Source organism: Balaenoptera ricei, chromosome 1 (genome assembly GCF_028023285.1).
Source record: "Balaenoptera ricei isolate mBalRic1 chromosome 1, mBalRic1.hap2, whole genome shotgun sequence".
Lineage (NCBI taxonomy): Eukaryota > Metazoa > Chordata > Mammalia > Artiodactyla > Balaenopteridae > Balaenoptera > Balaenoptera ricei.
In genome coordinates, this window is record NC_082639.1 from 166203016 (window position 1) to 166230394 (window position 27379).

Sequence of the window (27379 nt, forward strand, 5' to 3'; positions counted from 1 at the left end):
AAAATAGAAAGTTGTTTGAAAAATGAAAGACTCCATAAACAAAGTTAACAAGTAAGTAAATTTTTAGGAAATGTTTAGGAAAAGAATGACTAATAAACATTTGAAAGAATGCTCAGCCATACTAGTAATCAGGAAAGTTTAAAAGCAATCAAGACACCATTTTTCACCCATGAGATCAACAAACATTTTAAAATATGATATTATGCAGTGTTAAGAATGTTGTGAGGAAACAAGCATTCTCATACATTGTTATAATGGGGAATGTAAATTGGCAGTAGTTTTGGAAGGCAATTTAACAGTATGTATTAAAATTTTTAATGCACATACCCCTTTGAATCAGGCCATTTCCAGAAATCTATCCTACAGAAATACTTGAACCCGTGCACAAAGATATATGCATAAAAATGCTCATTGAAGCATTTCTTGGACTAGTGAAAAAAAATGAAACTGTCTAGGTCAATCAGAAGGAAAATGATTAAAGGATTGCTGAGCAGCCATTAAAATGAATGAGTACATGAAAAATTTTCCATAACATAGTGTTAAATGGTAAAAAGTAAATTGTTGAATGCAAATTACATACTGTAGCCATTTAGATATGTGTGTCATATACAGACACACTTGTATGGGGGCAGGTATGGTATAAAGAGACTTTTACTTTTTAGTCTATATTCCAGGGTTGTTTTAATTAAAAAGAAGAGAAAAAAGAAAACCGTTTGGAAAGAGCCGTATTAAACTGTTAGTTGTGTTTACTTTAAATAGGGGAGAAAAAAGGGTGAAAGTGAAAAAGATTTTTGCTTTTCACTCCATAAACTATGAAAATAAAAAAATAAACAATCAAACATGCTATTTTTGTGAAATTAAAAAATTTAATATAAAGAAATAATGTATGAAAATACTTTTCAAAGACAAATGAAACGGACCCTAAGTTTACCCTAGCAATTTTTCAAAGTTACAATAAAAAATAAAGTAGGATGGCCCTGGTACTTTCCAGTTCTCCTCCCTTTACAACATTATTAGGAATCACTTCAAGAGAATTCCTCACTCCTTTATGGAATATTACTGCCTTAAATATTACCTTCCAGACCAAGAGTTCAGAGCATAGTTAGCGCAAGATTTCCAGCTAAGAACCCCAAACTGGCAGGATATCGTGGGCGGGGTGACGTTTATTCTACTTTCTAATTAATATTAGAGCAGTATGTTAGAGCACTTTAATCTCCCCCAAAGTCACTTATTTAAAAAAAACACACACACACACTTTAAGTCGTAAATTGTGTGTTTTACTGGGTGTGTAGAAAGGTATTAAATGATCATGAAAGCATAAGGAATAAGAAAACACCTCACTGGCAGCTGATAGCAAACAAGCACCGCGAACCTTATCCAGCCCTTACTGTGCACAGCAGCATGACTCTGCACAATGACACACTCTAAAGCTTGAACATTTTCCCAGGAATATACTTTGAAATATAAAGGTACATAAACAAAGGAGGCATAATTATGGCTTTGATAGGGACATTTTCCTTACGGTGCAAAAAAAAAAAAAAAATACGGGGAAAGGAATTGTATTGACTTAAGAGGGCTGAGAAAGCGGTCAAGCCCTATCTCACACCAGACGACTGCTGTCTCCAATACGCAGATTTCACGCTAAGTCGCAGTCGTAGGGCGGAGTATACGTGGAACACTACCTAACATTCAAAAACGCGTGTCGCAGGCCTTTTTTTACTTCACCCCGCCTGCCTTCCCCGCCTGCACGGCGGGCACAAACGTCCTGACGCGTCTTCACTGACAAGGTCCTCCCTCCATTTTGTCCCCAGTCTCCTTCAGGCAAACCGAGTGGCGCTATTTTAAAGCCCCTCCCAGATGAAACCAAAGAAGGGAGTAAGCGGTGTGAGCGCTGGACCACACTTTCGCTCGGGGCGAAACGGTGGCTGGCGCTGGGTGGAGCTGCCGGGGTCGCCCAGGATTCGTCCCGAGGCGGGAAGACAAAGGACACGAAGGGGACGCGGGCCGCAAGCCAGTACGGGCCGACTTCCGGGCCGTGGGCTTGGGGGCGGGCGGGGGGGGGGCTCCCGTTCCCAGGACAAAGCGGCGGCGGCGCGCACGCCCCCTCCGCGCGGCCCCGGCCGCCCCGCCGCGCGTGCCCAGCGCCTATGCACGGGAGCGAGCGCACGCGCGCGGACGACAGTTAGAAATGGCGGTTGGGGCGAGAGGAGGGGCGGGGGCGGAAAAAGGCGCAGCCTCGAAGTGCCAAGAGTCCGGGTGCGCGGTTGCTTCACGAGTCCTCCTCCTCCTCCTCCTCCTCCCCTGGTCCAGGCCCTCGGGCTGGGGAGAGCCCCGGTGGAGGAGACGTGATCCGTTCAACTGAACAAAGGAAATGGCGGCCACACCAAAGGCAACCGGCTCGGCCGGTACTGCCGCCGCGGAGACTGGGAAACGTTCCCTAAAATGGCGGACAGCGCGAACGCAGGCGCGGGCCGGGCTGGCCAGGGCGGGGCGGGGCGTCCGCTCACGGCGGCCCGCGGCGGCGACGGGGCGGGGGAGAGGCGCCGACTGTTCCCATGGCGGCTGCGCCGGAGGCCGGGGAGCCCGGGAAGGGGAAGGTAATCCGGGCTGCGGCGGGGTGCGGCGGGGCGCGCGGAGCACGGGCGGGCGGCGCCTAAGGACGCGGCCTCTAGAGCTGGGAGACCCGGGCCGGGAGCACGTGTCATTAGCTTCTCTGCAATCAAACAGGTCCCCTCCTCCCATCCCCCGACATTTTTATCTTAACTGCCATGATTTAAGTGACCCAAACTAGGAGGATGAGGGGACCGGTACCGATAGCTTACTGCAGGTCACAAGACGGATCCCTTTGGAAAGAAAGTTTTGTTGACAGGGGCCTCGTATTGTAATTTACTAGCGAAGAGAGGGATTTAAAAGCTGAGGACAGGTGCCTTGTCTTTAAGGCTGTATACTTCACAACACTTAACAGAGGAATCGGTAAATGCTGAGGAATGAGAACTTGGTTATATTCGAGTGAATTTATATCCAGAGCAGGAGGGTGATGAACAGATTGAGATTTTTTTCCCGTTAACCTTGTTTTCACTCGACCACGTGGAGTATGCAGTATCATATGTAACCAATAGCCTCGCTGGCTGGCATTCATGTCTTTCTGCTCTGCCTTCCTCGCTTCACCTTCCACAGTCGTCCTTGTGGGCTACCCTGTAAAATGCATAATTCCACCTCTCTGCTTAAAACCAGTCGTAGCTGCCCATTGCTTTCAGGATAAATCCCAATTTCTCGGCCTGTGATACAAACCTCCTCACCTAACTAACCCTAAGTGTTCAGGGACGTGTGACTCTTCTCATGCTTTCTTCTCCGGGTGTATTAAAGCTAAACAGGGTTATCTCCGGTCTCCCCTGAAGGGCTTCCCGACTCCTCAAGAGAGACTGAGGTGCTTCGGCTCCTATCTCCCGGACACCTTGTACATTGCTGGATCATTACAGCATTATACTGGAAGTTAATTTCTGTCTTAAGAGCAGGGAACCCAATTTTTATATCCTCAATGCAGAGTAAATAAGTGTTTAAAAAAGGCAATGGAAGAAGAAAGTTTTAAATAGTAAGCCATAGAGAGATTAATGTTGGATCAATTAGATTCACAAATATTTACTGAAGACCCACACTGTGTGCCACACTGCACCTATAGTTTTAGGATATTCTCTGCTCAGCTTGAAAATTTTGATCACTTATTCAGTGTTCTTGCTTCTCTAGGGAATTTTCCATCTAAATTTGGCCTAGATCATCAAATGGTTATGAATAGATGTTGGGTAAATTGTTTCCATATTTGTTTTCCAAAAAATTTTTGTCAATTTATACACTGTTGGTGCCTTTTCTGTTTTTAAAGTCTCACATACTATTTGGAATATGCTTCCTTCAACAAAATGTACCCTTGTTTGAAACTTGCATATTTCCGGGGGCACCATAACTTCAAACACAAAATTCTAGATTGTTTTGTGAGAACACTGGGATCTTGAATGGGGCTTTCATCCTTTTTGTACCTTTGATAGGAGATAACTGCTGTCATTTTAGGGTCATGAGGGTGGCTTAACCCATTGAGAATCAAGAAAAATATGAAAAAATTTTTTGGTTAATACTGTATTTGAAGCCAAAGACAACGTTTCAAAAACAAATGATTATCTGTGCCACATGTGCTGAGATGTAAAGTATGATGGATTTTGCAAAACGATTGTCTTTTAGAAAACCTCAGTGGTGCTGTTTCCGTCGAGTGCAGCTGGTAAATGTCTGGTTGAAGCAAGTTAAAGGGAGCGTAGGTTTGTAAGTGAAGAAGCACACACAGGTAACTTTAGTTTTGCAGTGACAGGGAACAGAAAAATGGGATGGTGGCTTGCGGGGAAAGGGTGTCAAGAGAGGGGGATTTATTTTGTATGTTTCTAGACTGGAGATTAATAAAAGGAGGAAAAACAAGTAATGCAAATGAAAGATGGGATAACCACAGAAGCAGAGGTCTTTTGAGTGGAGAAAGTAATCAACTGCAAAGTGAGGACTAGTTAGTTTTAAATAGGAGTAGGGCCAGTTCCTCCTTTGAAACAAAAGGAAAGGCAGAATATGAGCACTGATGCAGATACATTTAACAGTGGGAAATGAAGTAGCTCTAATTTGATCTGATGTTTCCTATAAATTATTAAATTGGCATTCTGGCTTATAAGTTTCTTTTTGAGCTTCCCTTAATTCCATCAAGGTGTGTTGGTAAGGCTGCCTTTCTAAATCTAAGCTTACCAAAAGTCTAAAATTTTAGTTTACATTTAAAGGCTTTGTTAATAGCAGGTGAACCTTGAGTTTGCAGACAACTAGGGAATAAAAGAGGAATGTTAAATGCCTTGAACATTACAAACATAACTACTTCAAAATGACTTCAGGCTTAGACTCTTTATATCCATTTCTAAGAATCAAAATTAAGTATACTCTCAAAAATATTATATAAGCTGAAGACTTCATTACAGTATTCCATACTTGCTTTTAAGTCATCAGCAGTCTAAACTCCAACTTTACCAGGAGGTTGAAAATTCCCTACTAGTAAAGGGGAAAAAAGTCTTTGTACATCCTTACCCAGTTTTGATACAAATTGCAGATCTACAGTTATGTACTCAGTTCTGTTACTCTCTATATGTGAACCTTGGTGTTTACTAAAAAACCAAAGGGTTAAATGCTGCAGTGGGAATGACAGGCTTTCAGGGTCAGACTGACTTCCACTTCCTCTCTGCCAGCACTTACTAGCCTTCTGCTTAAACCCTGAGCCTGTTTCAGAGAAAATGTCACAAAGAGGTTGTGAGAATTAAAAACAAGGGATATAAAGGGCCGGGCACTAATAGCTCCTTGGCACCTCTAAGTTATGAGATTAGACAAGCACTGGCTTCTCAGCCTTGGCGCTGACATTGACCAAGGCAGTTTCATAGGTGATACACGCATTGTAGGACATTTAGCAGTAGCATCCTTGGCCTCTAACCCACATTGTTGGTTTTAGAAGGTACCACTTAAAAAGGATATGCTTATCTTTCAAAATAAACTGGATTATTCCATTATCTGCAATTTCAAAATTTTTACTTTTCTAAAATCTCTAAAGCAGTGTTTCTCCCAGTCTGGGGGGTGGGCGGTTTCCTAAACATAAATGCCTGGGGCCTACTGAGTCAGAATCTGAGGGTGGGATTTGAAAATCTCTAAAAAGCTCAGAAAGTTACCTACCTAGCTGATTTAAACAAACAGCACCATTTCAGATGTTCAGCAAGTTTATTTTACACACTTGGCAAAGAACTGGGGCTGATAATTTTATCCAAATGCCCCCCCCCCGCAAAGTTTGCAGATTCTGGTGTATCCTGGGGTCACACTAGGGCTCCATTATGGAACGGAATCCAAATGAAAAAGCTCAGAAGCCTTGAAACAAGTGCTGTCTTTGGCAGAGATGTGCAGTGTTTGGCATGCTGCGGCCAACACTTGATGGTTCCTTTCTTTTTCTCTGCTTAAATGTGAAAGCCATCTTAACATTCTACCCTGTGGTAGAAGCTGCTGGTCTCGTCTAAGATCTGACATTAAACACCACCCCCCATGTCAGTCTATTTAGCATCCTTCCCCCAGGGCAACGGCCTAGCTGCAGAACACATCACACCCTCCTTCCCCTCCGGGGCCATAAGTTCCACCTGGCTCTTGACCTGAGGGTGAGAAACAATCAATCATCTTTTGCTAAATTAAACGAAAAGCCTAGAAGCAGAATTAAATCCCAACCTCTTTGTCCATGAAGATTTGTACTAAAGAGCCTTTTAACATTCAAGTCTGCAACTTCAATGAGCGCCTGCTGTGTTCATGAAGTAAACATGTTGGGGGGGGGGGGAACAGGCAGAGGCAAAAAAAAAAAGGAACATAATGATCCAAGAGTATATAACTTTTGCTTTATTAGGAACCAAGTCACATTGTCTTTCCTGCAGAAGCCTGAGCCAAAGCAAACACAATACCTTCATGTTTCAACCTTTAATCTGACTTGCCCTTTACTGTCCTTTTCCCATTTCTTCCACTCTTTTTCCCTTACGGTATATTACCATCTAGGTATATCTCATCCCAAAGAATGGACAAGTGGCTTCCTTTTTAAAAGCTACATTAAATGAAAACAGTACCTTAAGTTTTTTTTTTTTTTTTATGAATAGGAGAATGCTGTAGCAAAACATAAGCGTGACTTATAAAATTCTGTCCTGCCCTCCCAAAACCCCTAAGTACAGAGTGAGAGTGAGAAGACATTCAAGTTGAAAATGTTATGCTTAAAGTGGCAGTATTTTTTAATGAGGGAGAACAAATCCATAAATCCAATGAAGACTATATAAAGAATTTTAAAACCATTCATTTTAGCACTTGAAGGAACTTAAATTATCACCTAGCTGAACCCCTTCATTACAGATTGCAGGCCAGATAAAAAAATATGTCCTACAGGTTACAGAAGTTAGTGGCAGAGCTGAGAATAAAATCCAACCCTCTAGATTTCCAGCTTTTTTCATCACACCTAGGTGTGGTTACCATGTACTATCAACAAAGAAATACAATCAACAGCAACTTCATTATCACAGGCAAGAAACAGACGAGATTTGTCTCAACACAAAGCATTTATTCTTACAGACACAACCGATGTGTTGTTGTTACTAGTTAACACAGAAAATCTGCAGTCCTCCTTAAAGGAATTTAAAACAGCAGTATACTAATATTATAAGCAACATGGTTAGGACAGTTTCACTTTGCCCATCTATGCGTCTCAGGTTATTAGAAGGAAATTATGCTTTTAAATTTCAATGATAGCCAAATCCCCAAATGATTTCATACAGATATTTAAAGAGCTCATAAAATAATGTATGCCCTTACCTTATCTCCAAACCAGTTGATTAACAAATTATAGCATAACCATGGTACCATAATCTAGGTTTAATTTACCCTACCTGCTTAGGACGTTCTGGTCAAATTCTCAGGGTTTCCATTTTAGAGTCATATTATATACCAAAGCAGGATGATTAAAGATGGTTTTAATCTTTGCCAAACCACCCTAAAATAAAATATTCTCTTGTCCAATCTAAGTTTTTTTATTTTTCGTAGCCCTTTAAGCTCCTAGGAATTTTAGATGTTGAAAACATCCCCTGTGCACGGGATTCGACATTGTATGGCTCATTAGGATCTGTTGTGGCTGGCCTTGGACACTTTTTGTTAACTAGTGAGTATCTGCTTCTCTCTATGCATAAAAAACATGTTTCTCTGAAGTTTTTTTCCTAGATGAAGTTATAACATGCAGTGTATTAGTGTTTATGCTTCCTTTTGACAGGTAGAATTAGAAGATCATGTGACGTTGGAATAGGAGGATTTATCTTGGTGACTTTAGGATGCTGGTATGTGTGCTAAGTATTCAAGAAGATCCACGACTGTAATAGGTTTATCTAGTTCCAAAGCACATGCTCCACTCAGAGCAATCTCCCACTGAGATTCCCCACCCTCACTGAAATTTATCTTACAAAATGATATTGCTGGACTGCCTTTAATCTTTTAAATATGTATATATACACACACATTTTGTGTTATTTGTCAAATGAACAGATGAATGCATGACATTAGGCACTGCATTAATGCCATGTCAGGTTTTATACTTCCTTTAGGAAGGTCTCAACCTTTTATCTTATCCTAATGCTCATTTCAATCCCTGCCTATGGCATAACATCTGAAAATGCTACCTTAAGAATGTGTTCACAACCACTGACAGTCATCTGTAAGCATTTAAAAATTTTGATTACAAATTTCAAATTAGTTTCTACAGGTATGTTATATCAATAATTTATTCATGTTCTCATTACTAGGTTCCATTGTAGGTATAATTATGCAAAGCTAAGAATCCAGGAAAGACTTGCCAGAGAAGGAATTAAAAACAAGATTTTATATGAAAGTACCCACCTTGATCCTGAAAGAAAACAAACCAACAGCGGCCGCAGCAGCAGCAATTGAGCAGTCTTGAGCACAGAAAACCCAGATACAACTCACTTCGGTGTGAACAAAGCCAAGATCAACTATAGAAAGCATTTTATATACCATAAGGCTTTCAACCAAGTAAATAAAGTATGTGTAAGTTGTAGTCTTTTTTACATGTGTATGAATATTTACAAACTTATTCTGGCCCTGTATCTACTGTCAGTATAGCACATAGTGGACTCGTACTTAAAATAAACCTTGTGTTTAACACGCTTAGAAAAGTGTTTCCTTATAGTAAGCAGTGAGTACACACCTGACGTTTGAAGAAATAAAATCTCAGTTCGATGTTAAAACTTGCCTTAAAAACAAAAATCACAACTGTATTACTGTACCCTGTTAAAAATGAGGGGATACTTTCTGATTTCGAAAGCCAGTGATGTTGTGTATCAGACTTAAAACTAATGGGTCATCGCTTTGCAATTGTTATTTTTAAAATGTACCCATTGCTTGACCCTATTCTTCCACTTCAACAGGTGAGTCACCTCTCAGAAAGTAAAGGTGGTTTTTAGCTGCTCTAAATATTTTTTGGATGTATGCAGAGTTTTTATTTTTAAGTAGAACTTAAATATGTACATGGCACACATAAAAATATTTTCAGAAACTTGCTTGGTGCAAAGGAGAATACTGCAGAATTACACACATATTGTTCCATTAATGTAGACATTTATAATTCAGTTGGCTGCCATTTTAAAAAAGCACCCAACACCCAACTAAGTCCACAGCATTTATTCATTCATTCATCATTTTTGGTTTAATAAATATCAACATTACTTAAAACACAGGCTTAGAGACCTTTCTGGTTAAGAAATGATAAGTATGAAAGAAGACACCAGTGGATAGGATTGTGGCATTATTACTGGTCCTACTGATTATCACGGTGAGCTAAACAGATCAAGGAAGAGATGTTTTGAAACTTTATTTTGTTCTGAATCCGTTTTCAGGATTGGTAGGGGCCTGCTCCAGTTCACAAGAGAGGTAGCATTTTCCCTCCCATGCTCACCTTCTTATGGCTGTCATTATAAGGGTTAGGGTTCACAAGCTATATGGTTTACCAAATGCCCTATCATGAGTGACACTGTCAAGCATATATGTTCTAAGAGATTTTTATTGATCCTAATCATCTGGCAGCCACCAAAGGAAAGACTTGGACATTAACAAGGGAAGGTTATTAGAAAAGAGAATGAAGTTTTTTCAAGGTCATCTGCCTGCCGTTACTGACACAAATCAAAGCTGAGTGCAGTCTATATTATTCAAATTGATCTTAAACAAGTATGTTATAAAAATTCCATGTGACAGTCACTCATGTTTTAAAAGGCATGAGTTGGGGTGGGGTGGAGGAATTGATGAGTACTAATCAAATTTGATATTTAACAAGCTGTGCAGGCCACTTACGTTCTCAGCTTCAGTTTGATAACATGTAACATACGAAATCAGGCAAATGGATTAAGTAAGTCAAGTCCCTTCCAGCTCTAGCACACTATGATTACATCTTACCCTGAGTAAGAGAAAAATCTCTCGGCTGGTAAAAATTTCCAAGGCCTTCAATGATAACAAGGTTAGTTCATTTTCACAGCAGAATGACTGCATAAATTGGAGACCTGGATAAAAACAGAAATTTAAATATAATTACTTATTTGGATTACTTTTCAAATATCATTTCATAAACTTAAATTAGCACTTTTTCTTCTTTACCTATTAAAATGATACAAAACGCATTAATGAATTATTGGACCATTCAACATGCTCTAGGCCCTTAAAACATTGGTACCAGACCTCCACGGCCTCCACGCTGATCCTGACACTTCCACTTCTGGTCCCTCCAGTCCCATCGTCTTCCACTCTGCCACCCAACTTCAAGTTCAAACTGCCAAGTTTTGCCAGTCCCATCTCCAGTGTACCTCTGGCCACCATGAACTGAATTCATACCTCTGCTCAAATGTTTTCATTTCACTTATAACGCCCTTCTCCTACCTCCTCTCTATAACCTTCCACTCTCTTGCTCACTAACTTCTAGAATTAGGATCATCACCTTCTTTTAGGCTCTCATACTACTTTGTCTCATGTTCCACTAACAGTAGTTGGCACTTCCATTCGTCACTGACTTGTGCTACAAGAACCCTATCAATTTTTGTCTTTACGTTCCCAATCAAGTGTCTGGTATAAAGCAGTCAACACATGTTAGTTTAATTACTAAATGTTCACTAGTCCCTCTCATCCAAAAGCTTACACTTTCCAAATTTAAGCAGAAAGAGTAACCTACCTTCCAAGCCCACTTGAAGCCTCCAGCTGCACTGCTTCCTTCATTATTCCATTAAATCCGAAATTTCACACTAGGTGATATAGCGGTAGGTACCAGCTAAATAGCTGATTAAAATAGAATTGTGGCAATTAGTAGGTTTAAAACTTTGCAGCTTATCATACCTACTTTAATTCACTACCTCTAAGTGCTTTATGCAGTTCCCCCCCTTCCCTCACCCCTCCCTCTTTGTTTTTCCTTGACTACTTGCTTTACATCTCAGTAAAAGAACCTCAGGGAATTTAAAATTAACTAGCTTTTCTCTGGACTTGTGATTTCTATTGACCAAGTTTGCCAACAAGAAATTTGACTATCCCTAATACCATTATTTGATTTGCAAGCATCTCTTCAGTCTACGTACCTCTACTCCATCGCTGGTTTCCCTTTGCTTCGATTTTATAATGCGAGGAGGTCTATATAATAAATTCAGGATTCCTGTTTATGCACTTTTCAGCAAAAAGCTAGGGATCAAATAGGGTTTGAATCCTTCTATTCCTAGGTAAAAATCTGTGGTGGATGGGGATTAAGACACCCCTTTAAAAGTGATGTTAACGTAAACTACTTTGGGAAAGCAGAATACCTTAATGAGGAAAGTAGAAAAATTACTGATTGCTTTAACTGTGGTTTTTAATAGTACTCTAGAATAAAATCTTTGGGAAGCATCTTAAAATACGGTCCATTGATCATCAAATCAGGTCAGTAATTATATATAACAATATCCTCTACCACCCAAATACTGGTATCTTACACAGGTTATTTTGTGCATTAAGTTCCATATTTAAACTTTCTTTTAAGGCAAGCTTTAGGGACAAAAAAGCTTAGTTTTTTAATAAAGTATTACATTTTAAAGTTCGTCATGTGAGCACTACTGATCAGTGTTGCAAACATTTGAGTCTTTTCAACCACTCTTCATTTTCTAGAGATTAAAGATGACTTTTTCCAAGTATTTTTATCTTGAGAAAGCTACCAGTGACTGTAAGTACTAAATTAAAGGTTTCTACTGTTCACTAAATGTTCACATGGACTCAACAGGCAGCTATCTTGTCTACCCTTTTCTAGGAATAACTTCTACTAAGTTCTCTAAGTTGTAAAACACCTATTATATGGCCTACCCTTAGGGGATTCAAATTTGCATATACTGGTTTCTTAAGGGGTTTTCATAAAAATGTCTTCCCCCTTAGACCACAAAGACTAGTCACATGAAATGAAACATGTTCTACTATCTAAATTCTAAGTTTGCTTTAAAAACATTCTAGTTTATGTTTTTTCTCAAATGAACAGAAATGGCTTTAAGTTTTTACCTTTTACTCTAAGTTGTCTGCTCTTCAAAAGTCTTTAGAGATTGCTTTTATTTGACAGAGTAGAACTGTATTTCACTGAGGAAACCCTGGTAGTTATATTTTCAGTCAGTACAGCACCCAAGTCCTCTCACTTCATCAAAATACATTATTCTCAAGTATGTAGTGGGGAAAACTAATTTCTTCTAAGCTTCTTATTAAGTCTTTAAATAATTTCAGGGCAACAAGAAAGTACATGCTCTGGACTAGCATAATCAAAGTCCTTGTCTTAAATTTCACTTCCTGATTTTTCTGTACTTTGATGTAAATTTACATCACTTCATTATCCAGAAAGATCATTTTCCAAGTTATTATAAGCTAACAAAAAGTATTTGTTCATTTAATACAGATGCAGAAAGATTCTGGGAACCCAAGGACATAGGTATCCTAGATATCTCTGTATTAGAATATTGTAAGGAAGTATTTCAACTCTACAAGTAGGGAGGGTACTGAAACAATGTCTTACATAACATTAAATAGAAGGAATTTGAACCATTAGAATAAGGATTTAACCTTAAAGGGACTTGGCTCTATTTGCATGTACTGCCTTTAACCTATGCAAGAGGACCACCAATTGCTAACATATCACCAAATACCTCACATTTCAGGTATGCAAAGGAGATACTAGAGAACCTTTCTTTCCTGTTATAGATAAATCTATGCACCTAGTTACTAATTCCTCCCTTTCCCCTGCCTTTTTAAAGTAAGAGGAGTTCTAATTAAGGTGATCCTGGAAGCCCAGTATAACATGTGTTAAATGTACAAGCAGCAATTAATTTGGAATACCTATTGGAATCACTGGAACACATTTACTTGGACCCTTTTACTCTTCCACACAGCACATTCACATGGACAGACTAAGGAAAAGGAGATGAAATTTAAATCAGCACATTATTTTTTGCTTTATTTTTTCAAAAAAAAAAAAAAAAAAAAAAGTAAGTTGGAACCTTTCGTTGTTCTTGACCGTGACTCTCCCATCTCCCTTAACTACAGACAACTGAAAGGATACCTTATTAACAACTACTGTAAAAAGTTATCCTGTCATTCAAGTAAGCTTCAACTGTTCTTCTGAGGTATTAACTTTATCTCACTTTCTCTGTACCTCTTTTTTCTTTCTCATGAAAGCCACGCAAGTTAAATGTCTACAGTGGCCATCTCAAAGTTCTTGATTGCTTTTGCTTTTTAAAAAAAAACAATTTTGGCTGGTACTAATTTGTGGCAGTGCTTCTCAAGTGCTTGGCAAGTATAAAATACATCTTACTAGGCAAAACTAATTTTACTTCCTGTAAGATCACGGAATGGAGTATTAGAGGACTGGCAGAAAAGAACATGCCACAACAGTTCAGTGTCCCCAGGTTTTAAACACTATGCTAGCTTTCCAGGCCTGTAGCCCGTTCATAACATCCAGGTGTGCAGATGCCCAAGCTGGGCATGCTCAGGAGTAACTGCTGCGCCACTGGTGTAGCACTGTGATTGTAACTGAAATATCTGAACAAATTAACTGAACCTTTCCGTAAGACTTTTCTCCATTTGCCTGGACTGGTATTCCCACATCACTTTCAACTATAACAGTTTCTCATACCCACAGATCCAGTTTTGTTTAAAAGCAAAACCCCTGTTCCTTGTCAAGATGCAAGTATATGTTGATTCCTGGCATGAGAAGGAGAAAAAAATTGTAATACTCCTAGGTGATAATTACAAACGATTACATATTAAACACACGATTAAGTTCTTGTCCCAGTAACTCACCTAACCAAACGGATTACAGATGTCCTGGCCTATCAGTTACCTGCAACATTTACTCCCCTAATACTGGATCTACAATCACAAGTGAAAGGACCAACTATCTACATAATGCCAAAAAGTTGTACTTATTCAGCTTCCCAGGTGGACAGCACATTCCCAACCTAATTGCACAATTTACAGGTGTTACATTTTTTTGAGTAATTCTGGTTAACATTATGAGTAATATTCCCACCTATTTCCAGTCTACCATTCCTCATGGACTAATTCCTTGGGCAAACTAATTGAACATATCCTATCACCTTGTATCTTTAGTCAATCGGCTAAGATGTGAAAGTATATATGCCTACTTAAGTATCTTTGTTAGCCATTTCCCTCCTACCTAAAGCTCTTATTTTCTGAGATCCAGCTATCTGTATGGTTGAAATTTACTAAATGTGACCACCAAATAAAATGGCATACCTAATCAGCAAAATATATAAAAATTATATGTTAAGGTAGGTTATTTCCTGTTCAAATTCACAAGTTTGTAACTTAAGATTAATGTTAAGATACTTGGGGATGCTGGTTTTTCATTTTTTTCCTACCTCAACACACTTGGGGACACATACTACCTCAATCAGTACTGTAGGTCATTTCCAAATTCTTAAGGATCTACTTTTTAAACATCAAGATTAGTAAGGATTAATAAAACAAATGTCACTTCAACAGGAGTTAGGTGGACAATGTATTTTTACTATATGTCTTGTAAACATGTACCTGTAGTACTAAGTTAAGAACTGGGGATTAGAGCAGCCTAAATAAAACTCAAGCACTGAACTGGCTAGATCTATTACCTGCATGTTTTAGCACAGAAGTTGTGGAATGACAGGGCCAAAAAAAGTCACATCTGAAAACTACCCAAGATAAAGGCTCTTCACATCACAAGGATATTGCAGTTTTACCTATTTTTTAGTTAAGGCAATTAATGATTTGAAGAAACTGTGGTTTAACCTAATAAATCCAAATTGCTGTTTAGAGATGAGGCAGTTGGTAAGCTTCTAACTCAAAGCACTAATTTAACAGTCCCTTAAAACTCATGCATAAGCAAGAGTTCCAATACATAAACTAAGCATTGCAACTTATTGCCAGGCCACTGCCATTAACATACACCCTTACTTTCATTGACTATTACTAAAATGTTAAAACCTAAACCCATTTTTATAAAGTCCAGAGCCCCAGAAATATGAACAACGACCAAGTTTAGATTCAAACCATTTCAATGTGTAAGAAGGAAATTATGGAAACTAATGATTTTAAGATGTGTTTTATGTCTAATACCAGAAACTACGACTTGGACTGAAGATACAAGTTTACGCCTTCCGTATTAAGTTTATTCTGGTTTAGGCTTTTAAAGCACATCAGAAATACCCTTACAGATCTTTACATGTGAAAGATGTCTATACCATTCATTGCCTTACAAGCTATCAAAATGTTTCCTCATTTGTGCAATGGGACAGGTTATAAAAACAATTCTAGGATAAAAGCCAATTTATATTAAGTAAAAGTTCATAGAAAAATGTCAATTTCCACAATTGAGGCAAATACAGAACAGTCTGTCCATGAACGTAAACTCCACAGGAGGTGAAAAAGAAATACTACTGAGTTGCCTTTCCTCGAAAATAGTATTTTTTCAAGGAAAACTGTCTTTAAGAAGCTTTAAAATCCTGTTAGTATTCAAGACATCTAGTTCCATATTTATTTTCAGACAGGATCCTAGGCAAATGACAGCTTATCGTTTCCTAGATTTAATATGGCTTCTTATGGTCACTTCAATGTCAAATTGATTTGACTCATACTTCATTTTAAGATTTCATCTTGCTGTCTGGATATCAGGGCCAGAAGCTGGTCTCAGCCTCCTAGGTCAGAGCCAGAGCCCTCCACCAAAGGCTAGACAGGAGTAACAAGGTGTAACCTACCAGCAACAAAGAAAACTTTTTACAGTTCCAGTTACTTTATGATTTCTATCTTAAAGCACTTTCTGTTCTTTCCTGATTAACGTCTTCGTAACCAACCTAATCCAATTCTTGCCTCAGGATGATAGGTATTAAGTAACTATATGCAAAAGTTTCTAATGAAAGCACCCCTTAAACCAACAGCAATCTCACAGGTGAGTTTTCTCAGGGTGTAATTGGGACATCTGTTCAGATAATTTTTGTTTATTCAGTGTTTTGCTTGCCACTGAGGGGAGGTAGGCAAGGGAAGGGGTGAACAATAAACCAAGTTTCTCATTTACAGATTTCATTCTGCCAAACTTGGCATCAACTTTTTTTCTCTTATTTGCTATATGGTGCACTCCCTCTTCTTAATTTCTTAAATACTCTCTAGGATTATTTCACTTCATACAAATGCAGGTGTTACTATAATTCTGACCTTGAACCTGCTTTTTAAAACTTAACATTTTCCTGGGCAATATTTTTTATCTATCCCATCTCTCTTCCCAAAATTTTCTGTGCTACACAGGCATGACAGCCTACCAAATGTCACTTGGCCATCACTCTCCCACTGCGATGATTAGAATATGAATTCTTTAATAAGCAATTTTAAGCTAGAAGGCATATCCAAGATTTTTCAATAGCACCTAAATATTTAGGACACAAACACTGATTAGCAACAAAGCTTACTCCCCCCCTCCCCATAAGTCTATACAACCCCAGTAATACTGATGTATACTGAAAAGCAGACTCATGCAAATAGCTGCTAGCAGTAAGTTAATTGCTAAAAAGACAAAAGCCCCTGAGGCACTATCTTGTACTGTTAAGTATTCCTATGGTAATTGTAGGGTTATAGGCCAAAAAATTCTCAACTGAACCTACACCATCATCTGAAACTCAACTCCAGCTCATCTTTTAGCAAGAAAATTCCTAGGAGTATAAATAGTTAAAAATCTGATTTTAAATGGCTAAAACAAAAATCTAAGCAGTCAGAAATGTAAACAAACCTATACTTACCAGAAGCAACCTAAAACACCAATGAAACACTAAACTGATGTCAAGTTTTAGTTCTACAGTTTGACTCCTGATTCCTCACCTCACATGAGTGAGGGTCCTTTAGAAGATTAAGTGTTCTGTGCAAACCCAATAAAATTACAATTAGGGGATCTAATGTTATCACATAACTACGGTTAAGTTAGCAGTGTTGTGTAGTAGTGACTGGCTTGCATGATGGCTTCTAAAAGCATCTGTTCCCAGAGTTTCATGTATTATATAGATGTATATATAATTATCAGTTGAGGACAGCCATTAGCATTTTGTAAAGATGATAAACTGAGTGTTAACTTCTCCCAGCCAGTACCTTTTCCCCTCGTTAAATGTTAAAAGTCATCTGGGCGGGGAGGGGAAGGGAAGCATTCAACTTTACTTCATAATTTAAAAAGTCAATTGTCAGTATACATTTAAGTTTTTAAAACCTAAATGTTCCAAGTACAGAGAATAAGCTGTCCAGAAAGCACACACTTTAAATTTTCTCCTCTTGGGAGTTTCATAAAGGGATTTTGAACCTTGATGGCGAGAATCCCAAAACGAGAGTAAAATGAATTCTTTTTATTGCAAACAAACGTCTAAATTAATTTCTCCACCCACTTTCTTTAGAAAGAAAAAGAAATCAGCAGGCTAAGGAGATACCCATTCAAGAACTGACATGATTAAAAATTAAGATATAAATGGGTGACTCACAATTTCATTAGCTTACAAAGATGGTGGAGTTAACTACTACAAGCACACTAGTTATACAGTATTTTGTGGGAGAAGGGCATACAGACATAGCTAACTTCATATAGATCCCATTAGACAACTGGATTTACAACAAGTTTTTTTAATAAGAAATGGGCAAAGCCAGCTTTCTTTTCAGAATCAAAATGCAGAACAAATGGAAAAATTATGGTATTTAACCTTCACAAGTTTGAGCCTCCACAAATAATGCAACCAAGTTTTACATTTTTAACAGCCCTTCTACATACACTCCATCTTCTCTATCTTAGTTCCAAATTTTATCTTCATTCCCAAATATGCCAATTGCATTGTTATTTAAAAAGAAAGAGCCTTCCCAGTTACTGTCAAAAACTACTATTTAGCTTACCCCTCCACTACTCAGCAAACTACAGAGAGGATGGAGTGTAATACGAGCAGTACAGAGTCTTATGCAATTCATGAGGACCACTTAGTCCTTACATGAATCTGGTTGCTAACATTTCTATTATATTGTGACAATAACTCCCGACTGTTATCTCTGAGAAATGGGGGGAGTAAATTCTTAATAAAAGACACCAGGTACAAAGCAACATTTTACTTTTGTTGTGATAAAAAAAAAGTCACATTTTACAGATAAAATGTAGAACCCTGAAATACTGACACATTCTCTTATCGTGCACAATGCTGAGGTTCTCTTACGATTCACTTTAAAACTGCAATTAAAAATGTACAAAAAAGAAAAGAAAAAAAAAAAATCAACCCACAAAGCTTCTAAAAAAGGAACCCGCAGGCACTTCCTCTTGTGGAATGTTTAAAAAGTTAGCCTACTAAAGAAAACAGTCGACTTCTTGTGAAGGTTTTGGAGAAATATGTATCAGTTCGTTTTATTTGGGTATTCAATAATATCCTTGGTGATAATGCTGACTCCATGGCTTCTGACCCCAGAATTGCTGTAAGAGAAAATTTTTTTTTTAAAGAAAAAACATCAATAAGCCACTCAAACTGCTTTTAGGAAATGACAATCTAATTCAGAGTAATTGCTGGAGACAAACTTATACCTGTCATACCTCTGATTTATCAAGCCAGATTTAGTTGGTATTAATATCCCATTATCAATACACATTACGAAAGGAAACACATTATGACTTGGTTAGTTTATACAATTAAAGCTAGCAGTAAAAAGAACCATGTATTAAATACTATTTTATTTAAAAATATTAAGTTACAGCAAACTCCAACCTATTTTGCCTTCAAAAGATATTATGGCTACAACTGCAACACAATTCACACCTTGCCCTGTAACACTTATAAACACTTCAATCCCTGGACAAGATCTTTTTTCAAGATTGACTCTTATGAATTCAAAATACAATTAAATGTACAAAAAAGCACATAAGGAATTACTTACACCCTGCTGCCACTGGTTGTAGCCCTGAGATTGATTTTTGTAGCCACGATTGTTTCCTCGTCCTCTGAAGTTCTACAAAAAAAGAAAAAAACCTTTAAGAAGAGCACAAGTTGTTAGGTTTGTATATGGGGCGGGGGAGAAGAGGAGACACAGCCACAGAAATAGATAGATTGCCAGTCAGCAATTAACCTCTGAGCACTCTCTGCTGCATTTGCTCTCAGGTGATTAACTTATTCGTTATGAGACATCACCTGACTTGCTGCTAGTTAATGCACTTGAAAAATCAATATAAATGAAACTGACTCATTTTACCATCACTATGCGTGTACATGCTGTGTTCCTCTTACTGAGGCTGCACAACATATGCCTTTAACTTTCCAGACTAAATTATACAGAGAATCAGTGTCTGCAGGAATCTTAAATCATTACCTGGTTGTAGTTCCCTCTGTTAGGCATTCCACCTCTGTTGTAATTCCCTCTGTTTGAATAACCGCCTCGGCTGGGAAAAACAGGGCCACGAGGATATGGATAGCCAATTCCACCACTTCCGCCACCACCACCACCTCTCTGTGGCATATTGCCCCTCCTATTATATCCACCACGATTCCCAGGAGCTAAAACAAGAGACGTTTCATTTAATAGTGTGTTATCTTCTTTACACACGACTTAGGGTTCTTCTGGACCATTCCTTTATTTTATGAAAAAAATGTTTAATTTAACCATTGAACATAACCTAGGTGTGTTTACCATCAAATCGCATGAAGTATTTTACTATGGTTACTAAGACAGCTAAGACATGAGAATCAAAAACTTCCTATGTTAAATTCAGCAGAAAAACACACAGACCCAAACTAGAAGATTACAGATTACTTGTTTCAACATTGAACCAAATAAATAATACTCAAAATTAACTTGCCTCCTCCTCTGAAATTTCCACCACGCATATTGAATCCACCGCGCCCTCTATGGCCACCACCTCTGTTAAACTGGTTCTTGCCACTCTTATTTTTATTGCTCTTCTTTGAGCCTGTGTTCTGTTTCTTTTCCGGTGGAAGAGCTTTTTTGCTTTCTTCCTTATATTGCTCCAAAAGCTTTTGGGCTTCCTCCTTCTGAAGCTCAACATACGTTATTTCATCAAAGCACTCAGCTACTTCTGGCAGAGTAAAGTTTCCTACAAAACATTAAATCATATTAACCTACAAATCCACTACATACACATTCACAATCCTAGAACCTACAACTCTCAAGCAGCTTAATTCCTGCAAAGCATACAATATCTATTCATGTTTTAATTACATTTCCTTAAACAAGTGAAGTACGCTCATTTACAGAGTTAACTCCTAAAACAGTATTACTGACACAAAATTTAAGTTCACAGATATAAATCACAGAAAGATATTTAACATAACAGTAGAAATAAATTTCATGCCTTTCATTTTGAGGACTGCATGTTCCGGTAGGTCTTTTCCCTCTACTTCTGCTTTCTTCTGTGTTCTTTGCTTATAGTCTTCATCTTTTGGGCAAACTACAACAGCTTTTCGTTGGAAGCCTGCGAACAGGCACATTTTTCTCCTCTGGGCAGCAGCAGACACATTTGTCTTTAAAAAAAAAAAAAAAAAAGGTTAAGTTTATAACCCCAAACATTAATTCTATAATTATCAGTTACTTTTTTCAATCTCAAAGCTGCAGCTTACCTGATCCAAAATGAAATTTCGCTTCTTACGGGCAGCAATCTCAATAAACTTTCCAAGACACTGTGGAGCTCTCTGCAACAGCGTGTTTAGTTTCCCAGTATCTGCCATTTGCTTCTTAAAACCTGCCACCTATTTTTAAAAGTTAAAGTTTCAAAATTTAAATATTGCCTTTTCCCACTGCTACAGAAAAGGATATTTTATCCTGTAACAACACCCAGTGCCTTCAATTCACTTTTAGCTACTGGATAATCCAAGTCCAAAAACCTTCTATAGGAAAGAGAAGGAAGCCTAGCCATTGGAAGGCAGTTTACCTTACAGGTAAAGAGCCTGCTTAAATAACCAATTTAACTGCCCAAACTCCTCTCTCTAAGATACTAACAAAATGGATAAAGACAGACAAAACGGTTACCCCGAATACCTTCTAGTCTTAAAAATGCTGAAATCATGCCCAATTTACTTACCATCATTTTATCCATTATGGTGTTTGTTCCAAGAATGTTGTATTTACCAGGATTTTCTGCTGCGTGTTTAGTAACCCAGGTAGTTTTTCCAGCTCCTGGCAAGCCAATCATCATAACCACCTACAATGGAAAGAATTCTTTAAATATTTTTTTTAAATGCACAAAAGCCCAGTTTACATATCTGAACTTTCACAGCCTTTTAATGGGAACAACATGTATGGCAGTTAGTAAATTAAACAGACCAGCCATCCAACTCTTCTAAATGTCATTTTTGCCAAGCAAAAGCAACCTTCAAAATTCTTTTTTTTAAAGTGACTTACTTCACAATCTTTCTTCTCTTCAGGCCCCTTTGGTCCTCTAACTCGATCCTCCAAGGGGACATTCTGGATAAAAGTATAGTCTTCAGGTATTGGAAAATATGGCTTTTCCTTCTGACCAAAATTAAACTCAACCGCACAGTTGTGGCACAGAACATGCGGGAAGAGTGGTCGTCCAGCAAGAACTTCCTTACTGATTTTGAAGGCAATGCCAAGATCTTGTCCATTCTTTGCATAGGAGAGTTCTACTTCATCACTTTCAAAGTTCTGTTAATTGGAGAAAAAAATTAATGGGTTTTAATCTACTTCTTATAACACTTCTTTAAAAAAAAACTTCAAAATTCAAGTTAGGAGTGAAGCTTTATCCTGTAGAAAACATATTTAGGTTATACGTTAAAGAGCTTTAATATTTGGTTATATACAACTAGAACACCTATATCCACAAGCAGAAATTAATATTGCCCTAAAAGACTAGATTTTCGGATCAACTTCACATTAAGTAGTTTTCAGTCAAAATGAATTAGTATTGAAAGTTGACAATGATATGTTAAAATACTCTTATCTACCAACTTGCTATATAATATGTAGAAATTTAACTACGACTTACAACAAAACATGTAATCACATCATTTTCATCAAACTTCTCTCCATAATCTTCAGTCTCACAGTTGCATGTTTTTATTCCTTTTAGAGAATACCCATAAGAAAATTCTTCTTCACCTAAGAAAATAATTAACTTTCATGAAATCAATTTTTCAAAACAGTCCAATGACCCACGTACTTTAACATTCCAGATGTAGGGTTCAAAACTATACTGACTTTGTACTAGATATAAAGTTAATGAGAGCTAGGTGGTTATATAACTAGCTGACAAATTGCATACCATGGATAATATTCTATTTCAACCATCAGTCATAAACCAAGTAACCACAAAGAAAGAAAAGCTAAAATTTAGCCAGTGTCCATGTAACTATTATTCATCTCTAAAAACAGGCAAAAAGTTTAGCATGCCTTCTAGTCTAACTACTGAAATCAAACACTGAACACTCATGAGTACATAGATACTCAAATGGAAACTTTACCAAGCAACATTCCACTTGTGGTTAGTGACCAGCCAATCCGAACTTCGTGTATGTCAATATCTTTTGTATATAAATGCCTTACTGGGATCTTCTCTGTAACCTGGAAGTCAAATCATAAATGATTAAACTGTAAACGAAGGAAAATAAACCACTGAACCAACGCTGGTTTATTTCATTCGGGCAATGGGCTAATTTTTCTCCAGCTACAAAGTACAGAAAGACACCAACTCTACTCTTCCCCCTAACATTCCACAAGATCTTTAACAACTGATGTAAGAGCTTTTAACTTGAAACAGAAAATGGTTAAGTACTTAGTTAATTCACGTTTAAAAGAAAACGCTGAAATTACATATTCTCAATACTCAAAACCAACTAAAGTATTCCTTTAACATGTTTTTTCTCTGGAACAAAAACAGGAGCCTAACCAAATTTATTTTCAAACCCATGGTGGGCCTTTCAAGTGCCTGATAAAAAATGAACACTCTAAATAAAAATTAGGCTGGCTCTATATGGCAACTTCTAATATAACAAACATCCTAAACTGTTACAGATCATAGATTCCAAGTCCCACAAAAGCTTGAAAAATTACAAGTTCCAGTGACATCTAAGTGTCAGGGAAAAACTCACAAAGGTTCTTAAGGAAAAAAAAGACACAAGATTGCATTTACCTTCATCTCAAAACAGACTTTGCCTTTCGACACACCATAGGATGCCCTTCCTCCAGCCCAAAGAAAAGCAAAACTCTCCATAGTAAGGGAAGAAGCACTGAGGCGATCTCTTGATATTTTAAAATGTAGATCACAATTATCTGCAATTATATCAAATACCATATTATTTCTTTTGATATCCAATATAAATGTATCTGCTACATAGACAAAACTTTATTAAATTTTCTCATATTTCTTAATGTTGCATACATTTTTACAGATCATGCTGTTGTTCGAATTTTCAGTTCAAGCCCCGCTCCCACCAAGTCAATTCTTGCCAAATTATGAACTACAGCGTACACTACCTGTGCAACTAACCAATATCGAGGTTTAGTATGTGTATTTTAAGTATATAAAATAATCAAGACAATGTGACATTAATACATACCTGCTCTGCTCTTTACCTTGATTTAGAGGCAAGCAGTAGAGGATAGCAGGAAATCAAAGTGAAGCATGCCAGACCAGGTAGAATTTACCAGTGCCACAATAAAACTGAAGGGAGGCCATGATCAAGTATTTTAAAATACGAGTATGAGCTGTTGATCCTGCACTTTACAGGGGTTCTAGATCTTAAATTGTTTGCTAAAACTTGTTAAGGCAGTTTCAATCTGCAAAATTCAAACCTGGTCATCTAATGCTGTTAACTACTACAGCATTTTAGGTCCCCTTTCCCCAGACTTGCCTGTTAATCAATACCAATAGGGGATTACACACTTTGGAATAATCCAAATCCAAAACGTCTTTAACCTAGCTACCTTTGGGTCACTGGCTCATTAGCATGCACCTTCTGAGTTCTCAGTCAAGGGAGCACTGAAGTTAGAAAGCTACTGCTGAAATGAAATTAAACCTACAGTTTGGAATTCTCCTTAAATTAGCTTTGCTCTTTTATTCCCGATCATCACTAACAGAATTTTCAATTCAACCAATTGTGTTTGAACCCAATAATGCACTTAAATTGATATCCCTAGGTGAGGAGCTAAAAGCCTTTTATAATAGCATTACCTTGCCGAATCACTGCTTCAGTATCTCGCCAATATTTAAGCAACTGAATTTAACGTAAAACATTCAACTACTCTTCCATGTTTAAGTCTTTAAAAAAAAAAAAAAACACTCCACTATCTCAACTATGTGGTAAAGCGTATACAATAAGAAACTAAGACTTATATTTACACTGCCTTACACATCTAAATAAAAACCATATGTATTCCAAAACATGAGAATCTAAGCTTCAACTCCTTAGATCTACAGGACAAGTTGACACCTTACCTCTAAGCAATTATTTCTACTCTTTGTTCTATCACAGAAAGAATTGTACTTTCTGATCACAACACCAAACAAACGATTTTTTTTTTGTATTAGAAAAACTAGGAATCTGACAGCCAAGGCCCATTTAGAGGTTTGCAATACTTCCTCATACTCAATTGCAACCCAACTGGGTAAAGTAGCAGTATTTACAGCGCTGCCATTGATACCATTCGCTGCTGAAGAAAGCTAGTGGCCCAGTGAGAGCCCACTGCTGCTGCCCCAGGTCTTTGGAAGAAATCAACTTAGCTTAAAGCAGCAGCTACTGAACTGGAATTGAGAACAAAAGAGCAGTTATTGAAAAAGTATTATTACAATCTTTTAGAATAGGGAATATAATGGCGTGCTAATGGGAAAGCTATTAATATTTAACTAGCCCAAAGAGCTCACTTAACATAGTTCCACAAAAAAATAACATTACTTTATCGTAGAAGCCTAAATGGACAAGTTATAAGTAGTCTTACAAGTTTCCATTAGCTAGACAGTCAAATGTTGGCATTAATTTCACATTCCTACAAATGAGAACTTTAAAGCCATACCAAAAAACTTATCAAATTGTTAGAGCCTGTAAAATTATCAATACAACTACTGTACTAAATATTAAGTGCCCAGAATCTGAATATAAGCCATCAACTTCCTACTTTTATTACAACTGTTTACACGTGTTAAGTTTTCTAATATTTTGTAACCAAAAACCACATTTGACAACTGGGGGAGGAACGGGGGAGAAACAGCTTCACTTACAAGTATCAAGACAAACCACTGTGTCGTCGAAGTGCTCATCTTCTTCTTCAACAGGTGGCTGAGGAGATTTGGCTCTGAAAGACAGAATTGTCTCCTGATACAGCTTTCCCCACCAAAGCATAAAAAACAGGTGACAAGTAACACTACGTTAGCATCCTCTACCTGCTATACTTGTTCTCTTCAATGTACTCAAAATAGCCACGGCCATGATCTTCTCGAGGTCTTTTAACACCTCTCTTTTTATCTCCGCCTTTCTGTTCTGTTTTGCCGTCTCCTACAATACACGACACCCCTTTATAAGAGACCACGCCGCAACACAACAAAAAAACCTCTTCTGTTTTGACGCCCCAAAATAGCTCTACTTGCCCTGTTCATTTTTTTAAGTGTTTTCAATCGACGATTCAAATGAGAATTCAAGGAAAAACCCGCTTGGAACTGGACTATAATTAGTGACGCAGTCTAAGGACATTGCTAATTTTGCCAGCCTACTCGAATATTCGAAAAAGCTAATGAAAACTTAGCGCGGCCTAGGCCCTAAGCCCACGTGTATCCCAGAGAGAGTTCAGGAAGGGGGGAGGGGCTGGAGCGCCCCGCCCGCACTCCCCTCCCCCACCCGGGCCCGCGCTCCCCGCGGCCGCATTGTACTGCTCGCCGCTGGACCCGCCCGGCCCCGCCCGCCGGAAGTGACGTCACGCCGAGCCCGGCGCGCCTTGCACAATACCGCGGCCCGGAGCCGCCACAGCGCGCCGCCGGGGCCCCGGGCCTCCCCTCCCCCCGAGACATGTGCCCGCACTGCGCGCACGCAGCGCGGCGGCGCCACCGCGGCTCCTCCCCCTCCAGCGGCAGCTGCAGTCCCCCCCCCCCACCCCCGGTTCTCCAACCACATAATGGAGGCGCTGCGGCCGCCGTCACACACCGAGCGGAGGCCTCACGTCTAATCCGGGATTTCCCCCCCCACCCCCTCGCAGAGGCCCCCGCCCCCCCGGGGGCGCCCTCCCGCGGCGGAGCTCCCTCCTCCCCCAGCGGGGCTCCGGCAGGCCTGGGCACGGTCCCCACCCCGCGCGGGCCTCCCGCCGCGCGCAACCAACCACGCAGCACTCACCCGCCGCCGGAGCCCCGGGGCGACCGCCGCCTCCGCCGCCTTCCGCCTTCTTCTTACCTCCCGCCTGCTGCTGGCCCTGCCTCGCCCCGGGCGGCGCCACCGTCACCGCGAACAGCGACGTGGGGCCACTGCTCTTCCCCGCGGCCTCCTTGGCTGCCCCGCGCTGCTGCTGGGGCTGTTGCTGCGGCGCCGCCGGCGGTTGAGGCTGCTGCTCCCCGTGCCCGTTCTCGTCGCCCGCGGCTTCCTCCTCGTCTCCGAGCTCATCCTCCCCTTCCTGGAAGCCCTGGTCGTCGCCGTTCTCGTCCTCCGAGGCGGCCTCCTCCTCCTCCATCGGGCCCGAGTCGGCCGCCCCCGCGGCGCCGTTCTCCTCCCCGAGCTCCATCTGGTCGCCATCCAGGGCGGCTATCCCTTCCTCCTCCTCCTCCTCTTCCTCCTCGTCGTCATCGCCGCCTGCCGCGGCCTCCTGCTCGAGGCCTGCTCCCGAGCGCCCGGCGGAATCCCCGCCCAGGTCTAGGCTGCCGTTCCCGGGCTCCATGGCGGGGCGGCCCCCGGCCTCCTCGTCGTCCAGCGCGGCCTGGAGACGCTCCATGAGCTCGGCCTTGAGGCCCTTGTCGGACAGGCGCCGCTTTTTGAGCTCCTCCTTCAGCTCCGACACCTTCAGCTTTTTCACATTAACAGGCGAGGAACTCATGGTGAGGCCCCGATTCACCGCTAGGCGCTGTCTCAAACTCGGCTCCGCTCACTCGGCCACTGGCGGCGGCTGAGGCTGCTCCTCGGCCCGGGCGGCGGCTGCGGCTGCGGCTGGAGGTGGGTTTCTGCTGCAGAGCGGATCCGCCTGGTGTCGAACGGCGCCAATTCCTTTCACCGAGTTCGCGAGGGAGACGCGGAGACTCGCCTGGCGCGAGCGAGCACGCAACGTCCTC

At 39.8% G+C, this 27379-nt stretch overlaps 2 protein-coding genes across 4 annotated transcripts; one reads left to right on the top strand and one right to left on the bottom strand.

Moving 5' to 3' along the window:
• Positions 1 to 2205: 2205 nt before the first annotated feature.
• On the top strand, positions 2206 to 8638 carry LOC132375863 (cytochrome c oxidase assembly protein COX20, mitochondrial). The gene is given in 5 exon segments (XM_059941078.1): positions 2206 to 2481; positions 2483 to 2597; positions 7618 to 7732; positions 7841 to 7904; positions 8367 to 8638. Coding segments are annotated over 5 exon segments (549 nt in total). The 5' UTR covers positions 2206 to 2371; the 3' UTR covers positions 8512 to 8638.
• On the bottom strand, positions 6413 to 27379 carry HNRNPU (heterogeneous nuclear ribonucleoprotein U). Of its 3 annotated transcripts, XM_059941055.1 has the most exons (16): positions 26457 to 27379; positions 25517 to 25628; positions 25355 to 25428; positions 23270 to 23409; positions 22602 to 22701; positions 22127 to 22239; positions 21523 to 21786; positions 21203 to 21322; positions 20742 to 20870; positions 20477 to 20645; positions 19964 to 20218; positions 19477 to 19661; positions 19048 to 19119; positions 12955 to 13025; positions 10796 to 10899; positions 6413 to 10133 (listed from the first exon to the last, which is right to left on the bottom strand). In XM_059941055.1, exons 1-14 carry the CDS (start codon positions 27145 to 27147, stop codon positions 12978 to 12980), a joined length of 2472 nt encoding a protein of 823 aa, XP_059797038.1. In that variant the 5' UTR covers positions 27148 to 27379; the 3' UTR covers positions 6413 to 10133; positions 10796 to 10899; positions 12955 to 12977. The 3 variants fall into 3 exon arrangements, with proteins under 3 accessions (XP_059797038.1, XP_059797046.1, XP_059797029.1); XM_059941063.1 differs by lacking the exons at positions 6413 to 10133; positions 10796 to 10899; positions 12955 to 13025 and adding an exon at positions 17748 to 18589 and having other exon boundaries at positions 26514 to 27378; XM_059941046.1 differs by lacking the exons at positions 6413 to 10133; positions 10796 to 10899; positions 12955 to 13025 and adding an exon at positions 17748 to 18589 and having other exon boundaries at positions 26457 to 27378.

Coding starts and splice junctions, on each gene's coding strand:
- HNRNPU (XM_059941046.1), bottom strand. CDS start 27,147: ATGAGTTCCTCGCCTGTTAATGTGAAAAAGCTGAAGGTGTCGGAGCTG. Junction 25,429..25,516: donor GAAGAGAACAAGTATAGCAG/GTAGAGGATGCT, acceptor TCTGTCTTTCAG/AGCCAAATCTCCTCAGCCAC. Junction 20,871..21,202: donor CCATAATGGATAAAATGATG/GTAAGTAAATTG, acceptor TTTTAAAAATAG/GTGGCAGGTTTTAAGAAGCA.